This window comes from Belonocnema kinseyi, chromosome 6, assembly GCF_010883055.1.
Source record: "Belonocnema kinseyi isolate 2016_QV_RU_SX_M_011 chromosome 6, B_treatae_v1, whole genome shotgun sequence".
NCBI classification, from domain to species: Eukaryota; Metazoa; Arthropoda; class Insecta; order Hymenoptera; family Cynipidae; genus Belonocnema; species Belonocnema kinseyi.
The window spans coordinates 117,596,292-117,615,276 of NC_046662.1; the positions used below are offsets into that span (position 1 = coordinate 117,596,292).

General features: G+C 28.4%; 1 protein-coding gene across 1 annotated transcript in view; it reads right to left on the bottom strand.

Moving 5' to 3' along the window:
* LOC117175576 (GPI mannosyltransferase 4) overlaps positions 1 to 18,985 on the bottom strand; it is a 197,895-nt gene that overhangs the window by 155,501 nt on the left and 23,409 nt on the right. Inside the window, exon 3 of the mRNA XM_033365283.1 lies at positions 3,013 to 3,177. Within this exon, the coding sequence (XP_033221174.1) occupies positions 3,013 to 3,177 (165 nt within the window). The remainder of the gene's footprint in view (positions 1 to 3,012; positions 3,178 to 18,985) is intronic.

The following is an 18,985-nucleotide window of genomic DNA, read 5'->3' on the forward strand; positions in this document are numbered from 1 at the left end:
ACCTTACATAACGACTTCGTGAGGTTCTTCGCTTGGGGTGATTGCTAGAGAGATTGATCAGCAACCTGGGTCGGAGCAGTGTTACGGAACGAACGTGTTATTGACTTAAATAGCACGAGAATTCTGGATCAATCTGAAAAATCTCTATCCCTTCCACACACTACTCCTTTCCCCTGCCGAGTGAGTCATGCCTACCTCGAAAGGGAAATGGCTTAATGGTGTAATTAATTAATTAAAATTACAGTGCGGCTGTATACGAGGTTATTAGAAGTACTCGCATTTGCCTAAACATTTTATAAGAATGATTAGTGTTGCACAATCATTCATTCTGTATCGTGAGCCTTTATTTTGGTTGAAAATTCGTCTTTTTGGTAGATAGTTCGTCTTCTTGATTGACAATTAATCTTTTTAGTTAAAAATTCAAATGCTATTTGATTTATTTAACTGAAAATTCAACTAAACGCAGTTGATAATGAAGCTATTTTGTTGAAAGTTAAAAAAAATTTAACGAATCCAGTTGAATATTCCTTTAATTCAGTTGAAAATTCATCTTGTTGATTAAAAATTTGACTGTTTGGTTAAAAATAATTTTTTTAACTGAAAATGCAACTATTTCATTTTTGGTTTAAAATTTATATTTTTCATTTGAAATGCAACCGGTAATCTGTTACGTAATTTAAGTATGAATCTGCAATATAAGAAACGCAGTTTTTTCTTTTTCTCATATTCTCTAATAGTTTCTGCTTATACAAGGAAAGGATCCTATCAGTTGTAGGTGGACCAAACGATTTTGGAGACCGATAGAATTTTATTCAAGGATCGAAATATTTTAATATTATACCATTCACAATTAAGCCATTATTTGCCTTTCGTGGTGTGGGTGTGGCTCACTGAGCGTGGAAGCGAGTAATGTGAGGAAAGGGGTGTAGATCTTTAAGAGTTAAGATTGATCTAGAATAATTCTCGATTTTGACATTCTCGTTAGAGAAGGTATTAGATTTATGTAACATTGGTTCTCCCAGTTTTTGTCAAATGTCCACGTTTTTAGACCCCCCTGAATCCGAAAAACAGATTTTTACGATTGTGTTTTACGCCTAATTAACAATTAAGTTTCTTTCGCCCACGTCAAATATAATTTAAAATACTGTTGCGTACACGTCTCGCTTGAATAAATGCAATTTTGTATGCCAGATCTTGAATTTTTCTTAATTTCATTATGCATATTAATGTTACATTTATCTAAACCTTGAAGTAAAGAACGTGATAAATGAAATTCTGTAGAAAATTCAGATCAAATTCAGATAGAAGAATTTCATTTTACCTTCATCGTGAAATACCTTAAAAACGAATTTTTGCGTTTCATTAATATTTAAAATATATTAAAAGTAAATTGCTGGATGAATTCACATTTTAATAATGAGAATAATAACTGGCAAATTCTAAACAACCCGTTTGGAAATAACCCCATTTGACCCTATTACCATACAATTCGGGCACTAATCGGGGGCTAGTCGGGTTATTAATTTTGACAAAGTACGCCGTCGGGGACTAGTCGGGGACTAATTGGGCTTTTTGTTTTCAAACTTTCAGCCGGGGCCTGGTGGGGAGCTAGTTGGGCTCTGGTCGGGTTATTCTTATGTTTGAGTTTTCGGCAAGGAATTATAAAATGAGGTAATATCTAAAAAAGCGTAATGATTTTTTTATTATAAAACACTAAGAATATATTAAACAATAATTTTACACAGTTTTTTGGAGAAAAGATTTCTTAATGTTAAAGTCATCTCAAATCTTGAGTAAATTGCAGCTCTTTTAAATATTTCAAAAAAGTTTATGTAGATTTCCGTAAATAATAAGTATTTTGACAAACTTATAGGGAATGATCCACAAAATTTTGGGGAGTTTGGTTAATATTCCACACGAATGTTTTATCATATGACCCCTACTAGTACTTGATCAGGCCCCGATTAGGATAAATCGGGTCACCTGACTAGCCCCCGACTAATCTACCGTGACGCTACTGGTCGGGGGCTAGTCAGATGACCCGACTAGCCCCCGACTTTAAGTGGGGTCAAATGGTCGGGAACCAGACTAGTTCCCCATTTGACTTTCTACACAGGAATTATATGTTGATTAAAAAATTTCCATTCATTTATATTGAATTTATCGGAAAGTTCTTCCTTTGAAAAGAACAACTTCTGTAAATCATAATAAACGTGTTAAGAAAAATCGATAAGAACAGAAATAAATATAGAAGTCCCCCCCCCTCCTTCCACCAGGGAATACTCATCTCCAGTAATCTACCTAGAGTCCTAGACTCCTAGAGACTTCCCGCCTATATTTGTACTTTTTACAACCTCAGCCCTGACTGTTTCAAAGGATAGTTTCCCGAACGATGAATGGGCTAGCTGCATTACAGATTAGGGTCCCAAAGATTTTCTGCGCCACAGGCGTAAACATGTCAAATCTTACGAGGGGTCGCCCCACCATGCTCCAGATGCGCTAGCGACTGTTTACTTGTAAAATACCAATGTGGTTTACGCCTTTGGCATATTACAAATTTAGTATGGTTTATATTTCTCAATGAAGCTTTACATTCTTGATGTAATAATTACCGTATGACTTTATTAAAAATGGTTAAAGATCTAGCACGTGAAAGTATGTCCATTCAAAAATGTGCACTAACTTATTTAAGTCCAATTGATTTTGACTTAAATTAACATTATTAAAAGCTGACATTATTATAACTTAAAATGACATTATTAAAAGAACGGTTAAATGCCATGGAAATCGGAATAATTAATCGAAAAATAAGATTTCAAAGATTTCGGGTCGATTTGAAAGACTGCATAAAGACTTCAATCATTTTAAAAAGATTTCATGAAGGTTTCTGTATTTTAAGCAGATGAAGATAATTACGAAACGAGTTAAGATGTGCATACGTATGAATTTTTATTTTTTCTGAAGCAGAGTTGACCTGTGATATAAAGTTTTTTTAATATGTTATAACCATACCAGTTTGCGTTTTCAAGAAATCCTTTTCATTGACGTGATACCGGCATACGAAAAGCCGTTTTGCGGTTATGGTCTCATACGGTACAGCACCAGACAACACGTGACAGTAACAAATGACAACAAACAATTTCCCGAGCACGCGCTTTTTACACCAATTTGCGCCATCTGCGATAGGCAGGGGAACTAATTGGACTCCCCTCGCTGCCTCTCAGACCCCCACGCAATGGTTCTAGAAATTCGCCATTTCCCCTTATTGAGTTGGGCGAGCCTGATAACGAGTGAGTGATTATATTAATCACGTCTCCAAATTATTTACATTTTATGTTTAAAACAAATTTACATTATTTTTATTTTTAAGTTGAAAAAGGCACCGATCTGTTCGGAGTGGCACCAAAGATATTAGGTCCTAGATACGGCATGGGTCAGTGGTGGGGACGGCCGATATATATATCTAACTACATTTTCGACTATATCAAGGTGCTACCCTCTTCAACTTTTCACCGTTTCTTTGGCAACCGCGTCCTCTTTGCACGTCAGCGGGCGAGGTGGGGCCGGGACGCACACCAAAAGTTGTTTAATTCCAAACCGAACGTGATTTTCTGTTTCTCGTTTTCGCGTTAGCCTTCGCTATCACTTTAGCAATCTTTGTTATGATTGAGTCGGTTGGTTGGCTCTGTACGGCCTGTACGCTAAAAATGTTATGAACACTGATTTACCTAACTATATTCAAATTAAAGAGATCCTAAAAATATTCTATTTATTATTATTTTTAATTTTCGAGACAATAAATAAATGTAAAAAAACTCTTTTCGTACTTTAGAATTTTAGTTAAATTTCTAAAATTATTTTTAAAAACTAAACTTAATATTTAAATGAAATTAAGATAAATTAAAAAATTAAATAAAATTTACTTAAATTCCAAATCAAATAAAATTTAGTTGAATTTAAAATTTAAATAAAATTTAACTAAATTCAACATTTAAATGAAATTTAGGTCAATTTAAGAATTAAATAAAGTTTAGTTAAATTAATTTCTCGTCTGATTTCTTTACAAAGAGAAATTTTCTAGATACTAAGTAAATAAGGTTTAAAACAATTCTATTCGTACTTTAAGATTTATTGTAGTGCAATTTTAAAAATTATTAAGCATAACTAAATTTAAAGATTGAATACAATTTAGATCATTTCAAAAAGTGAATGCATGTTAATTAAATTCGAAATTTAAGTAAAATTTAGTTGAATTTAAGTAAATTTCAGTTAAAATTGTAGATGTTGAATGGTGTTTAATTGTGTTAAATTTAAGTACAATTTAGTTCAATAAAAATGAAACTGTCGTTAAATTTTTAACTTGATTGAATGGAATACAGATATATGTGTGTTGTTTCTTAGCTTCAACAATGGAGAGCATTCAAATAAGCTGGAGAAATTTAAAAAAATTCCCTTGTTTTTATAGTAATTAGTTAAATTCAACAAAAAAACTCAGGAAAGTAATTAGGACTCATAGTTCTAAAGTTTTTGGTTTGTAACTTTTCAGAAGTCGACAATGTCAAAATATGAAAGGAACCGTTTAAACTTCAGCATAACTATTTGGCAAGGAAATACTTTACTATCCCACAATTTTATTTTAAATTAGAAGTCTGTTAACAATTAAATAATTATTCCATTCAAAATTATTCAGTTTCGAAAATTGGATTGTAACTTCAAAGTCTTTGAAATTAAAAGGTTTTAAATGAGAGAACTTTGAAATGAAAATAATTAAAATTACAGTGTAATTAGTTTCTGCTAGAAGCGTAAGAATAAAATAATAATTATTAAAAGAAACTAGTTTATAAATTTAAAATTAAAAATGTCAGTATTTGTAAAATTTCGAATATTCTTCGAGTATAACCTCACAATTCAAATTATTTAATTTTAAACGTTTTAAATGAAATCACGTATGATTCGGCAATAGATTTTTTTCGGCTTTAGGATATAAATAATTTAAAGCTGCAATAAGCAGATTATTCGATGTCAAACCTCGTGAAAAATTGGAATTAATGTAAAGCCTTTGAAATCGAAAACTTTTTATAAGGAGAGGAATTTTTAATTGAAAGGTTTTAATATATTTTCAATTTAAAACATTCAGATTGAGTAATTTTAAGAACAGAAATTTCAAGAATTGTATTATTTGAAATTTGTCACAGATTTGATAAATTAAAAATTCAAGCCTTAATATTTGTTAAATTTTTAATATGCCTCAAGTATAGTCGGATAAATTCAAATTATTTAATTTTGAAAGTTTTAAATTGAAATTTGAAATACAGAATCCTAAATGTTTGTATTTGGGCATCATCAGATTTTGGAGGCCATTAATCTAAGCCTAATCAACTTAGAAGGCTTACAGTCGTAAATTTTACGATATTAAACCCCTATATTCAAAACCAAATTAAATTTCAATGATAAAATTTTTAATTGTTTAGGCTTTGATTCTTAAATTCAGAATTTGTTCAATGCTTTACATTTTTAGTTTTACACTTTCAAACCTTTTTGTTTAATTTGAGTCATCGAGAAAAAAATATTACATTTTAGTAGACACGACTTTTTTTTACGTAAAAAAATTAATTTAGGAAATATCCCACGCGCCAAGGTGAACAATCCGTCGAGAGGGAAAAATGGGTCAAGCCAAATCCGCTGTTTACGTAAAGAAACTCACTAACTTCGTGTTGACGTGAGTCTTCTTTACGCTGCAACGCGAAAATGACCCTTACGTCAAACTTTAGCGAGTAACTTTTTTCTGCAAGACGGCAGAAATAATCACGGCTTATCACATTGAAAAAAATTATTTGATAACAAAATTTCGTCACTTATTTATTACATGAAAAAATTTGTTTGAAAACATTGATTTTTAAGAACAAGAAGCTTTAGGCATTATAACGCTAGGCGTAAATAATTTTAACATATCTTCCTTTTTAATTTAATAAACTCAATATTAAAATGGAAGTTTTAATATTGTCAGAAATAAATATTCACTTTAACTTCAAGTACCTACATGACAGTTTTGACTTGTCATGTACATTGTAATTTTTATATTATGTCTAATTGTCTACTGTGTTATGAATTGCAGTTAGAAGAAAATTGTGAATAATACAATAGAGCGGAATTAAACTTCGGTTTCCGATCAAGATTTTTGAAAAGGAGTATACAATTTTTGAAAAAATAAGTCTGACAAAAAAGTACCAGATCATGTATTTTTTGGTTCGATTCATAATTTTATTCAAATATGAAATTCCTTCCTAATTTCTTTTTAATTATGCAAGAAATAAACATTGTTAATATCTTTTTCAAATAAAAAAGTGGGGGTTTTTGCATGATTGTTGTTCTTTTTCTTTAAAAAACCTTTTTTGTTAAAGAGGTAATTAATTTATAATGCATAAGCCTTTAAAATTTTATAAAAGAAACTGTAAGTTAATCAAATATTTAATTTGTTAGAAAATAAATTTATTTGCAAACAAATTTAAAAAAGCAAGTTTTTTATTACAGGAAAGAATCTAAACAATTATTTTAGCAAAATCTAAATTTTTAAATGGAATTAAATATGCAAACAGTTAAACAAGTAAATGCAAACAAAAGCTTAATCGACCAGCTGGAAATTATAGTTTTCTATACATGACCGGTGGAGAACATTTTAAAGTTTCAACTTATTTTTCTCAATAAATACAAAATAAAGAAATAAAGGAAATAATTAAGGGAAACTAAATAAAAAACTAAGGAAATTTATATATTTATTAAAAATAAAATAAAAACAGCGTCAAATTCTTTTTAAAAATATAGACTATTGAAGTACACAATAGTTCTGTGAATTTATAGCATTGGTTTATATTATTTTTCATGGTTGCGGTTTAAAAAATGTAATTAGCTCATATATTAAAACAACAAAAAAACGAAAATTATGGCAATTTTTATGTCAAGTTTTAGTATTAAATGATAATAAAAAAAATTAAGCAAACTTACATTTTTTCTTAAAGTTAGATTTCTGGAGCAGGGAAAATGACATTTTGTAAGATTGAGTTACTTCTTATTTCAATTTGAAAAAATAGTTGATATTTATAACATGGCCTTAGCTAAACTGTAAAAACAAGCCGTAATTTCCTTTGACAAGACCTTTTCTACACAATTCAAATTATTTTTGCATTCACTTATCAAGTAAAATTAGATTATTACCATTTTGGAATTCAAATGCACTATAATTTGGCGCGACCGAATTTATAGCTGTCTGTCGCGCCTCTACAAACATGTGGCGGAACCAATCGGTACATGTCGCGCCTCTACAAGTATGTGGCCGAACTAAATGCAACATATATATATATGCAGGACCACAAACTTGCCTGCCGCGCTAACTACCGGTATGTGGTTCAACTAATCTCATGCCGTCTCTAGGACCTAATATCTTTGGTGGTACTTAAGTGTTGGACTTAATGTCTCTGTTTAAATATTTTTTCATTTAGAATTATGGGAAGAATAATTTGCACAAGCAAACCATTTCATGTAATATATAAAAAACACAATTCATTTTTGATCATCCGCTATTTTATGTTGTTTTTTTTATATTGCATGAAACGGTTTGTTTACGTAAATTATTCTTTCTGTAAATCTAAATTAAAAAACATATTAAAATTAGCTTGAAATGGGTGCACGAGCGGGCGGAGGGGTTTCCGAAATAGAGCTGTAGTTCTATCTCCAAATGATGGCGCCATTTCGTTACATTACTAAGTTCATATTCTTTATGCTGTATTTACACACCTGTCTCTTGCACTCTTATGACTTTTCGGCTAGCTGACGAGCAGTAAACAGGCGTGTAAATACCCATTAACATGGAACTGTACGCAGTGTGATCATGCATATATAATAAAAAAAAATTTCTGGCTCAGTGCTCCAAAGCAACCTGCCCTGTGCATCTCTCCATATTTCTGATCTTAACTTGACCCCGCAAGTCTCCTAAGTTGATTAGTTCCTATTATCTCCAGCGTAGCGCTGGTTGTCCCATCACTCCCTGTTTTTGTATGGAAAGCAATGGGACTAAATCACTTTTTTTAATTTTTTAGTAAATAAATTGATATTTCCATGCAAAAATATTCTTGAAATTAAAACAATATTACTCATTTAACATTTCAAAATAGTTTTCCAATCATTTTCTATGAATACTAAAGACAAAAGATGGTTTAAACGGTCGTACAATAATCCTCGCAAAGTGGAATATATTTTAGACTTGAATTTGAATGAAAAGTAAAATAGGATTCTTAATTAGACTTGAATTTGAATGAAAAGTAAAATAGGATTCTTAATTAGACTTGAATTTGAATGAAAAGTAAAATAGGATTCTTAATTAGACTTGAATTTGAATGAAAAGTAAAATAGGATTTTTGAAGTTTATTGTCGAAAACAAATTAGAAATATTATTAACGGAATGTAAACAAAATCCCGGAGAAGAATTTGAATAGTACTAAGTGTGAACTTACCATGTGAATACTCTCGCTTATGAATATATACTAAATATAATGTATTTCTAATTGAATTTAACGAAATTTACATGTGAAACCATTTTATTTAACAATCAGTGGAAAATAAAAAATAAACTTTCTTTAATTGCTCTCTTTTATCAAAATATCCTTTTAAGTCTTTAAAACAAAGATATTAACACATTAATTATATTCACATCTTGGACTTTTTATCAAATTATAATTTATGTTTGTTCCTCTGAAAAATATTTTTTTTTCAACAATTTGACTTATTAAATTAACTATTTTTAATGTTATTTATATATTTTTATGTTATATGTTCATGAATAAAAATTTAATTCAATTTCAATTAAATTTTATTCATTATATTCAATAGTGTAAGTACTCGCTAAACCTTCAAATATTAAGTTTGAACTTGTATACAATTAAAACTTTTTTTTTCACAAAACCATTTTTATATTTTATTGACACAAATATTTTTTACTACGTTTTCAGATATAGAAAGGATTATATCTTACTTGTCATTTAAATTTAAATCTAATATTCCACATTACCAAGTTTATTGGGTGACGTTTTAAGTCATGTTTTCCATTAGCATTTATATACATAGTATGGGAAACTGTTTTGAAATATAAAATGCGTAATATTCTTTTCATTTCAATTCTTTTACGAAAATAAAATTTTATTTATTAAAAAAATTTTAAAGTGGTCTACTCCCATTGCTTGCAATGCAAAAACAGGGAGTGATGGGACAACTAGCGCCGCGCTGAACAAATTAGGAACTAAACAACTTAGGTCACTAAGGAATCGTCATTTTGTTTTCAGATGCACAGGGCTGAAAGCAACGCTCATGGAGAATAGATATAAGGAGACCAATCTGTAATGCATGGACTTCACTAAAAACGGTCACTTTTCTGTTGCCAGAAGTACGCACATCCTCATGTGTACAATCACACTTACGTATAGTTCAGAACTTTCCGAGCGTGGCGTGCCAACCGCACTTTAAAAAAATATGGCCGCCTCCATTGTTTTGTTTTGACAAGTCGCTCGAACAAATAAAGAATTAATAATCAGACAAGGTTTTGTCAAATGTTTGTGGAATAAAAAATTATTCGCCATAGAAGAGGTAGGTAGTACGTTTATGAAAATATCAAATTACTTTTAACAACACCATGCGTGCGACAGGTATTCGACGCGTTTGTAACAAAAGCAATAAACATACATCTTTTCAACTCTCTGAAAGTCTTGTACACTATACACTTGAAACCACACTTATTGGGAACTTTCGCTTTTATACAGTGATTTTTAATTGTAACATCCTTGCCTTTATACGCAAACTATTAATTGTTCAATCATTATTTATTTACATATGACTCGCGCTCACATCGGCGGCCATTTTTTTTTTAAAGTGCGGTTTGCACGCCACGCTCGGGAAGTTTGGAACTATACGTAAGTGCGATTTTTTACATGTGTGTGTGCGTACTTCTCAAAGATATTATAAACGTAGATGCAGTGCGGGCTTAGTTGCCCGTCATAAATATAGACGGCGCGTCCGGCGAAAAAAGTCACTTCCCCTCTACCCACCGCTCTCCGTAGAAAGCACCAATCAATATAGTTTGCCAAGAGCCACTTGGAGCGCTGTAAGCAACTCTCGGCACACCTTCGAGGCACACTGATGGTAAACTTAGCTTGGACAAGAACCATTTGGATTGAAAGTAAATTGCCAATTAAAACATTTTTACATTTATAGCTTTGCAAAACTTGGTTGTTTTAATAAATACCAAAAATATAAGTCGATGAGTAATTTATATTACGGTTTCATATATTATCCACTAATTCTAAAATTATTAATTATAATTTTCATTCTATATATTGTTTATATATAGTTCTTTAATATTATTTAGTTTGTATTTTTATTTTTGTTGTCTGCAATTTCTACGGACTTTTTTAGACTATTCTTCTAATCAAGTTCTCATATGTATTTTCCAATTTCTTAATTATTATATATTCTAACGTTTTTATAAAAATATAATTATAATTCCAAGTGATAGGAAAATTGTTCTTTCGGTTTCTAGATGTTCAGACGTCAGTTCCAAGTCAGATTACATTTCGCATTGGCAAACAAAATTAGACGAACAGAATTTCACTGGCGCATTCATAAAAAATATCATATTCCATCAAATATATTTAAAAATAAACTTTAAATCATTATAATTGATACAGCTGACTCAAAAAAAAATATATATAATTCAAATTATTATTTAAGTTTTTCAGGCGTTTTAAATGCCTCAAAATCTTCAAGATTTTCGTACAATTTTATAAATTTTATAAATTTTTAAAATATTTTCGACACTATAAGCTTCCCGAAATAACAAAATGCTGAAACCTGAAAATCCAGAATTAAAAAATTCTAGAATATTAAAATTCTGGACAGCTTACAATATTATCGAATTTGAAAATTCCCGAATAAAAAAACTCCAGGCCGAATGCATACAAACTAGAAAATTTCCGAATTGCAGAAATTGAGAAAACAGTAATGTGGTCAATATTATTTATTTATTAAAAATACAATAATCAAATATTTTTATTATAGAAATTTGGTTTAATGTTTAATTTTTTTAATTATTGTTTTAATTTAAAATAACAATAATTGTATAAAAATGTGATCTAAACATAAATTTAAAACACGTGAGCTTCAAATGAAACAAAATTTGCAGGATTCAATGCAGGCTGATTTAACGCGACTTTTATTTTTATTTTTTTAAATAATAATTTTATTTTTGCGAGCGTTTTGTGTAATGTATAAAAATAAAGTGGATATTTTCAAACAACTTTTTTTATCCAAAAATACATTTGTTCAATTATTGTTATTTTTAATTCAAACAATACTTTTTAGAAACTTTAAATATTAAAAAAGTTTTTTCCTCGGTAAAAATATTTTATTATTCTATTAAAAAAATTTTTTAACTAACTATTTTTTAATTGTTCAAATTAGAGAGTTGTCTAGCCCGGATATTTTATAATTCGGAAATTTTCTGTCGGCAATTCCTAAATTCGGTAAGATTGTAAATTGTCGAGAATTTTCCAATTCGGGACTTTTATATTTCGACAATGCATTGTCGAAATATAAAAGTGCCGAATTGGAAAATTAAAAATTAAATTCCCACATCACTGTAAAAATTAGGAAACTATAACATTGCAATTTTATAATTTCGGAATTTTTACAGTGATGTGGGAATTTTATTTTTCGGAAAAAGCGACTGAAAAAGCCAGAAAAATACAATTCCTGACACTGTAAAATTCGTACATTGAAAATCAACCAAAAATAAAATTCCCGAATTTATAAAAGTCCCGAAATATAAAAGTCGAATTGGAAAATTGACGAAAAATAAAATAAATAAAATTCCAGACAATAAGATATTACCGAAATTTAAAAATCCCCAAAGAAAGTGCCTGAATCAAAAAATATCCGAACTAGAAAATTCCTGAATATAAACAATTTAAAAAATTGTTTATTAAATATTATTTATTTATTGAAAATACAATAATCGAATATATATTTCTGGATGAAAAAATTTGTTTGAAAATGTGCATAGTAGTTGAAAAAAACATAAAAAAGTTCTGAAAAATCGAATTTCTTATTGATAAAAAAAAATAATAAAAATAAATTTTGATATAAATCGTTGTGGAATTGAATCCTGCAAAGTTTGTTTTAAAAATGTTATTATGTAGGTACGAAGAAAATTTAGGCAGAACATTTTTTTCTTTCAAAGTACACGTGTTTTTTAATGTATTTTTTAATACAATTTTTATAAAATTATTATTCAGGTGCCGGAGATTTCATTTTTTGGGATTTTTCATTCATCCCTTTCGGAATTTTTGTGAGTGGTCCCATGCTTTTATACCTCCTCTTAAAATTATGTAATTTTTCAAAATAAAAAGTCAAAATTTAAAAACATTTCAAAATCATCAAAAGTATATATTCTCTTTTAAATTATTTCAAATTCTTTTAAAATTATTTAAAAAATTTTTCGGGACTTTTAAATGTCTTTTAGACTGATTCCCATTTTTCCTAACATTTTTGTAAAATCCTGCACACAAAATTGTTTTAAGAGCTTCCAGGTTTTTTCTAATATTGTAAATCTTTTGAAATGTTTTGAAATATTTTTAAAGGTACTCTTTGAGTTATGTACTTTTTCGAAATAAAAAATCATTTTAAATCTACCCAGAAATTTTTATTGTTTTCCTAGTATTTCAAAATTCTTGAGGAGCTCCAAATTTTGTTCTTTTCTTTGTAACATTCAGAAACGTCCAGCTTATTTGATTTTTTTCTAAATTAATGCTTATTTAACTGTCATTTAAGAATCAAAATGAAATACTTTTACCTTCGAAATACATATAAAAAGATTAAGCAATTATAATTGTAACATTTTAAGTTTAAATTTGTCACTCTGAAATTGTGACAATTCATTTTCAAATTGTGTACTATTGAAAATTGTTTTTTTTTAATTTCCAAACCAAATAGATTAAAAATGGAATATTTTATACTGAAATAATACTTCAAAAAGATTTTTAAATTGAATAAAGACGTTCATTTAAGAAGCCATTAATTCTAACTTTACACTTGTATCACTACTAAGGCTTTGGAATTAAATTAGTTCAAATGTTAACGTTAAAATATGTAAATTATATCATTTTGAAAAAATCTAGAATCCCCTTGTAAAATCAATCACTGTTTAATTTTTAATACTCGAACTGCAGTTCAATTTTCAAATTGAGTTTTATTTTCTGATTTGTCCCGGTCGCGAGTCTAGCTCAATATTAAAAACAACTTTTTTTTTGAAATTGTAATTTTTCGGTTGTAACTTACGAGACAATTTTTCTACAAAAGATTTTCTACAAATCTTGTTGATAATTTCTACATTCTCATCAAAATGAGAAGGTATTAGTTTTTTATGAAAAATAACTTTTTCGGATATTATAAAATGTCGACGTTTTGAGGCTCCTTGAGTCAGAAAAACAAGTTTTTACATCGGTATCTATCTGTCTCTCTGGCGTCTACGTCGTCGTTATTGTGGTTGTCTGTATATCGGATAACTTTTGAAAGAATAGTCGGATTGGATTGTGGTTTGACACACAGATTTCTTTATTTTAAGAATTGTATGTAAAAATTGTACTATTTTTATTTTTATAACAAATATTTTTCTTCAATTAAATATTTGGAATAAAAGTGTTGCGAAGAGATTTTTTGAAAATCTTTCGGGGAATAAAATTAGTATTTATAGGTCGACAAAGGTTTGTTTTCTTTACCAAATTTGGCTTTCGTCTAAATTTTTCCAGATGTTTTTACTATAGTACAATTTACGTTTGCATCTCGGGCGAAGAAATCCATTCTATTGTTTGACAAATATTCTTTGTAAATCAATATTTTTCACAGAAAATTACCCTGAGTGACAGAACGAAATCGGAACCAATAAGAGTTAATTTATTCTGGAACAAGCTTTTTGAACAAAAATGACCTTGAGTGAACCTTTAATGTATATTTCTGAATCTTTACAAAAATCAGGCGTTATTTTCTTACAAAAAAAAATAATTTGTGGGGGGGGGGGGCAAATTATCAAAAAATAAATAAAACTTGAAGTTGTATGATTTCAATTTGTAACTAAATAATCTGAGAGGTTTCAATCTAAAATTATCAAACACTTTCCATTCAAAAATTCAGGTGAAATATTTAAATAGCTTTAAATTTGAAAATATTCAATATATTCTGAAGACGACAAATTTAAAATTTCTGAATTATTAAGGCTTTAAATATTTTTGAAATTGCTGTTCTGGAGACTAAATAGCACTTATTCTTTTATTAAGATATTACAACCAAATTTGTTAAAAAAAAGTTTTTAAAAGAGTTTTAAAAACCTGAAAAAAATGTCAGAGGTTTTAATAGTCGAATATATGTGATAGAATCTCTTTAAATATGAAATTAGTCTATACTTTTTCATGTTTGAGCTACAATTATCCCATTTTAGAGTTATAAATTACAGTCGTGAAAAACCATAAAAATTTTTAAATTAATTTATATATAAAACAAAAAACCTTTGTATAATTCAATCTAATTGCAGCTGCAAAAATTTAATTTGAAATGCGTTGAATTCAAGGTATAGTTTAAAAAGAAAACTGAAAGCAAAGGATCGACTTTTAAAGAAGCAAAAGAAAGTGACTCGCTGGATTGCAAATGAACATGGAAAATGGTGTATTTTCGCATTTTTAAATTTTAAATTCAAACTTTTTCGCCTTTTAGCAATTTCGAAAAATTCTGAAAATTCAAACAATCAGGCTGTATTCTGAAAATGAAGCAATTTTAACGTTAAAATTCAAGTTCCTAAACTGAAGGCCTAAAAATCTGCAAATTTTACAATTAGTGTTGTGTAAATTGTATTGGTATCTTAAAAGAGTATAAATAGTTCTTAAATTAGTTTTTAAATTTTCTGCAGTTTACCTTTTTTACATACCTCGAGTTAGAGTGTTAAAAATTATTGTTTGAATTTAAAATTAAAATTATACACAAAATTTTACCGACAAATTAATATATAAAAACACGTGTTTTTTAATTAACATTTCGATTTTTCAGAAGAACTTTTATGATTTAAAGAATACTATGTACATTTTCTACCAAAATATCTAATCCAGAAATACATTTTGTTTTAATTATCATTTTAAATTTAAACAATAATGTTTAAATACTTCAAACATTAAAAAAGTTGTTTCTTTGGTATAAATATGTGATTATTTCAATTGAAAAAAAAAATAGTCAAAGAAAAATGCTTTCAGCACTTGTTTATCTTGAAATGTCTTTCTATAATACTTTTTTTAAAATTAAAAATATGATTTTTCGAGAACATTCTTTTTATAATTAAAAAAAGACTGTACCGAAAACCTGGATCAAGCTTCAGATCTGAAAAATTCAGCGATACATACATGTCAAACTTTTCTAACCTCAAAAAAAATTTTCTACTGCTTTACCGTCATATTTTATGAAGAATGAGAAAGCAAGAATTCGACTTCGTAGTACGATGAGGGCAGCACCTCGATAGGGCAGAAAATGTGATGTCCTATATATATAATTCCCCACTCCGACGCCTCGTAACGCATCTAGGTTTATAATATCTTTGACTTCTAGCAACAGAAAAGTGTTAATTTTCAGTTCACTAGTTTTGTCTCCTTATGTCTATTCTCCATGGCAGCGCTTCTAGCACAGACAGCTTGCAGTACTGCGCATGCGATGCATATGTTGCTTCAATGGCTGCCGCTTGTGCGCCTATTTAAAATGTGAAAACGCCATTTTTTCTTAATTATTATTAATTTAAAAAATTATATTTTAATATTTTTGGGAGGGATGCGTAGATAGCTCTTAATACATTCTAATTATTAGATTGAAAAATAAAATGAATACTATGTGAATGGAAAATATCATGTTAAACAACTTGCTTTAGTCATTTACCTTACCATGATTTTAGCTGAGGTATCGATTTGGGTATAAAGAATAATTGAATCAGTATTTAGTTTCTAAAAAATATGATCAATATTTGTAAATTGGTCGCCTTTACCAGTTAATATGTTACATTTATTTTTGATAATGAGGCATCAACGCGTTTCGAGTTGGCTTCTAGTTTATTTTCAAGACGCAAAAACGTAAAAGATTTAACAAAATCTGAAAAAATAATAATTATCCTAATATAATCAGATTTAATTAATTAATTTGATTAATTAAGTTAATTAAATTAAGTACATTGGTTAATTGATTAATTTTAGATAATATTAGATTATTTATTATTTTTCAGATGTTTAAAAATCAGGATGACTGAAGAATCCCGATAAATATAATTCCCAACACTAAAATTCTCGAATTCGAATATTCACGGACAATAAATTTCCCGAAGTTATAAAATTACCGAAATACAAGAATCCGGAAATGAAAAATTCCTGAATAATGAAATTCCTCACGGAAAATTGCTGAATTATAAAATATCAGAACTAGGAAGTTTCCAAATTATAAAATCCCCGATTTTTAACAATTAAAAGAATTGTTTTTGAACAAATACTATTATTTATTCAAAAGAAAAGAATCAAATATTTGTATCAAACAAACAACATTTTTAATGTTTAACTTAAAAATTTATATATATTGTTTCGATTTGATAAAACAATAATTGAAAACATATATTACTGGATAATCAATTTTGTTTAAAAATATGCATAGTATTTTAAAATATCACGCAGAACGTACGCAAGCATCGAATTTTTATTATTAAACAAAAAAATAAAAAGAAACTTAGGGATAAATCAGTGCTGAGTTGAATCCGGAAAAATGTGTTCGCATGTGCTTTTAAATTGATCTTTTACACAATTTTTACAAACTTATTCTTAGTTTTATTTGAAAAAATAATGCTAAAAGACGATTATTAATATGAAGTTAAATATTTTAATATATACCTACAATAAAATTTGTATATCCATTTTGATTAATATAAACAATTCTAGATGCATAAATAGGAAACAATACCGCTTAGGAACGTCCCATTGGAACGTTCCACTGGGACCTGTGGGGAACCTTCAATTATTGCTATTCTAAATAACAATTATCTCGTAAACCGTAAGAGAAAGGTTAAAATAGATGTTATTTTTGAGTTTTGAGTACCGTATATACTACATTGTAACATGGTATCTACATCATAAACTGACATTAATTTTGGCCTATATCACTTACGGTTTATCGGATATTCATCAATAATAATAATAATAACAATAATTTATTCTTTGAAAGTTCCAGTGTAATGTTCCTGAAACGTTCCCAAGAGACGGACATTTTACACGCCCAAGAAACGTTCGGAAGGTTCCCGCGGAACGTTCCAGGTACATTCCTGGAACGTTCCGTGCTATTACGGAAGTCTGTATTTGGAGTGAAAAATTGGTTACTTTCAAAACTTTTTGTTTGAAACGATAAATTTACTTCCCTTTCTATGATCTTTAAGATTATAAGTTGTTCATTTCTTAAATATACACGTATGAATTTATTTCTGAAAGACAGTAAGGAAAATTTATGCTTTGATGAAAAATACAAATTATCTCGGTAAAAATGTTTTCTACGATTCTTCGTAATTATACGTTCTTTCAAGTTATATTTCAAAAAATTTGAATGGAAACAATATAATAACAAAAAAATTTCTCTTAAAGGTATACTTGTTATATTATAAACAAATTTAATGAACAAATGCAGTAATCAGGCATTTTTCAATAGAAAAATTCATTTTTTTCGATTTCAATTTTTTTAAATGAGGAAATTTATAATCATTTTAGCAAAATTCATAATTTGTTGATTAATCTTATGATTTGTTTTAACAAATGTAATAAACAAATGCATTATTCAGGCATTTATTGGCAGGAAAATTCGGTTTGTTAAATGCCAGTCTTTTCAGTCGGGAACTTAATGATAATTTCAGCAACATTCATAATAAGTTTAAAAATGATATGATTTATTCAAACAAATTTAATGAACAAATGCATTAATCAGGAATTTGTCTACGGAAAAATTCATTTTTTTCTATGTGAATTTTTTTAATTAGAAAGTTCATGATAACTTCAGTAAAATTGATGATTTTTTAATCAATTCTATGATTTTTTGAAACACATTTAACAAATGCATGATTCGGGCATCTGTGAACGGAAAAATTAGTTTTTTTTCGAATTAAGTATTTTTATTTGGGAACTTCATGATGATTTCAGCCAAATTAATAATTGGTTGATAAATTTTATATTAAAAAAAATAAATTTAATTAAAAAATGCATTATTCAGGCATCTGTTTATGGAAAAAATATTTTTTTTTTTGATGTGAGTCTTTTGAATTGTGAACCTAATGCAAATTTCACTACCAAGCGTACTTAGTTGATAAATTCTATGATTTTCTGAATTTGTTTTAAAAAATCATAAAATTTATCAACTCGTCATGAATGTTGCTGAATTTATTATGAAGATACCAATCAAACGTCTGACATGAAAAAAAAGAGTTCTGCCAACAATGGATGCCCCAATAATTCATTTGTTTATTAAATTTGTTTTAAAAAATCTTAAAATTTCTGGTTCTTTTCTCAGCTTGTCTCACGCTTGTCTCGTTTTTGCCGAAAGAAAGATAAGAGAGTTTGAGAGGACAATAATAAAAATTCCGAAATCTAATTTTAAATTTAGCGCTTAAGCCTTTATGGTAAGGCGGTGTTTTTCCTTACCATGTGAATAGGTTTGAGTTCTACATTATCCCATAACTGGATGAGCGCGGAATACGCGATCATCACACCTCCCCCCTTATTTTACAAAAGAAAAATGTTATAAACATTTTACTTTTCTCTGTATTACTATATTTCTGTTTACCAATTTAAAGGTACTCTTTTATTTGATAATTTTAATAAAAGATAAAAATACATACATA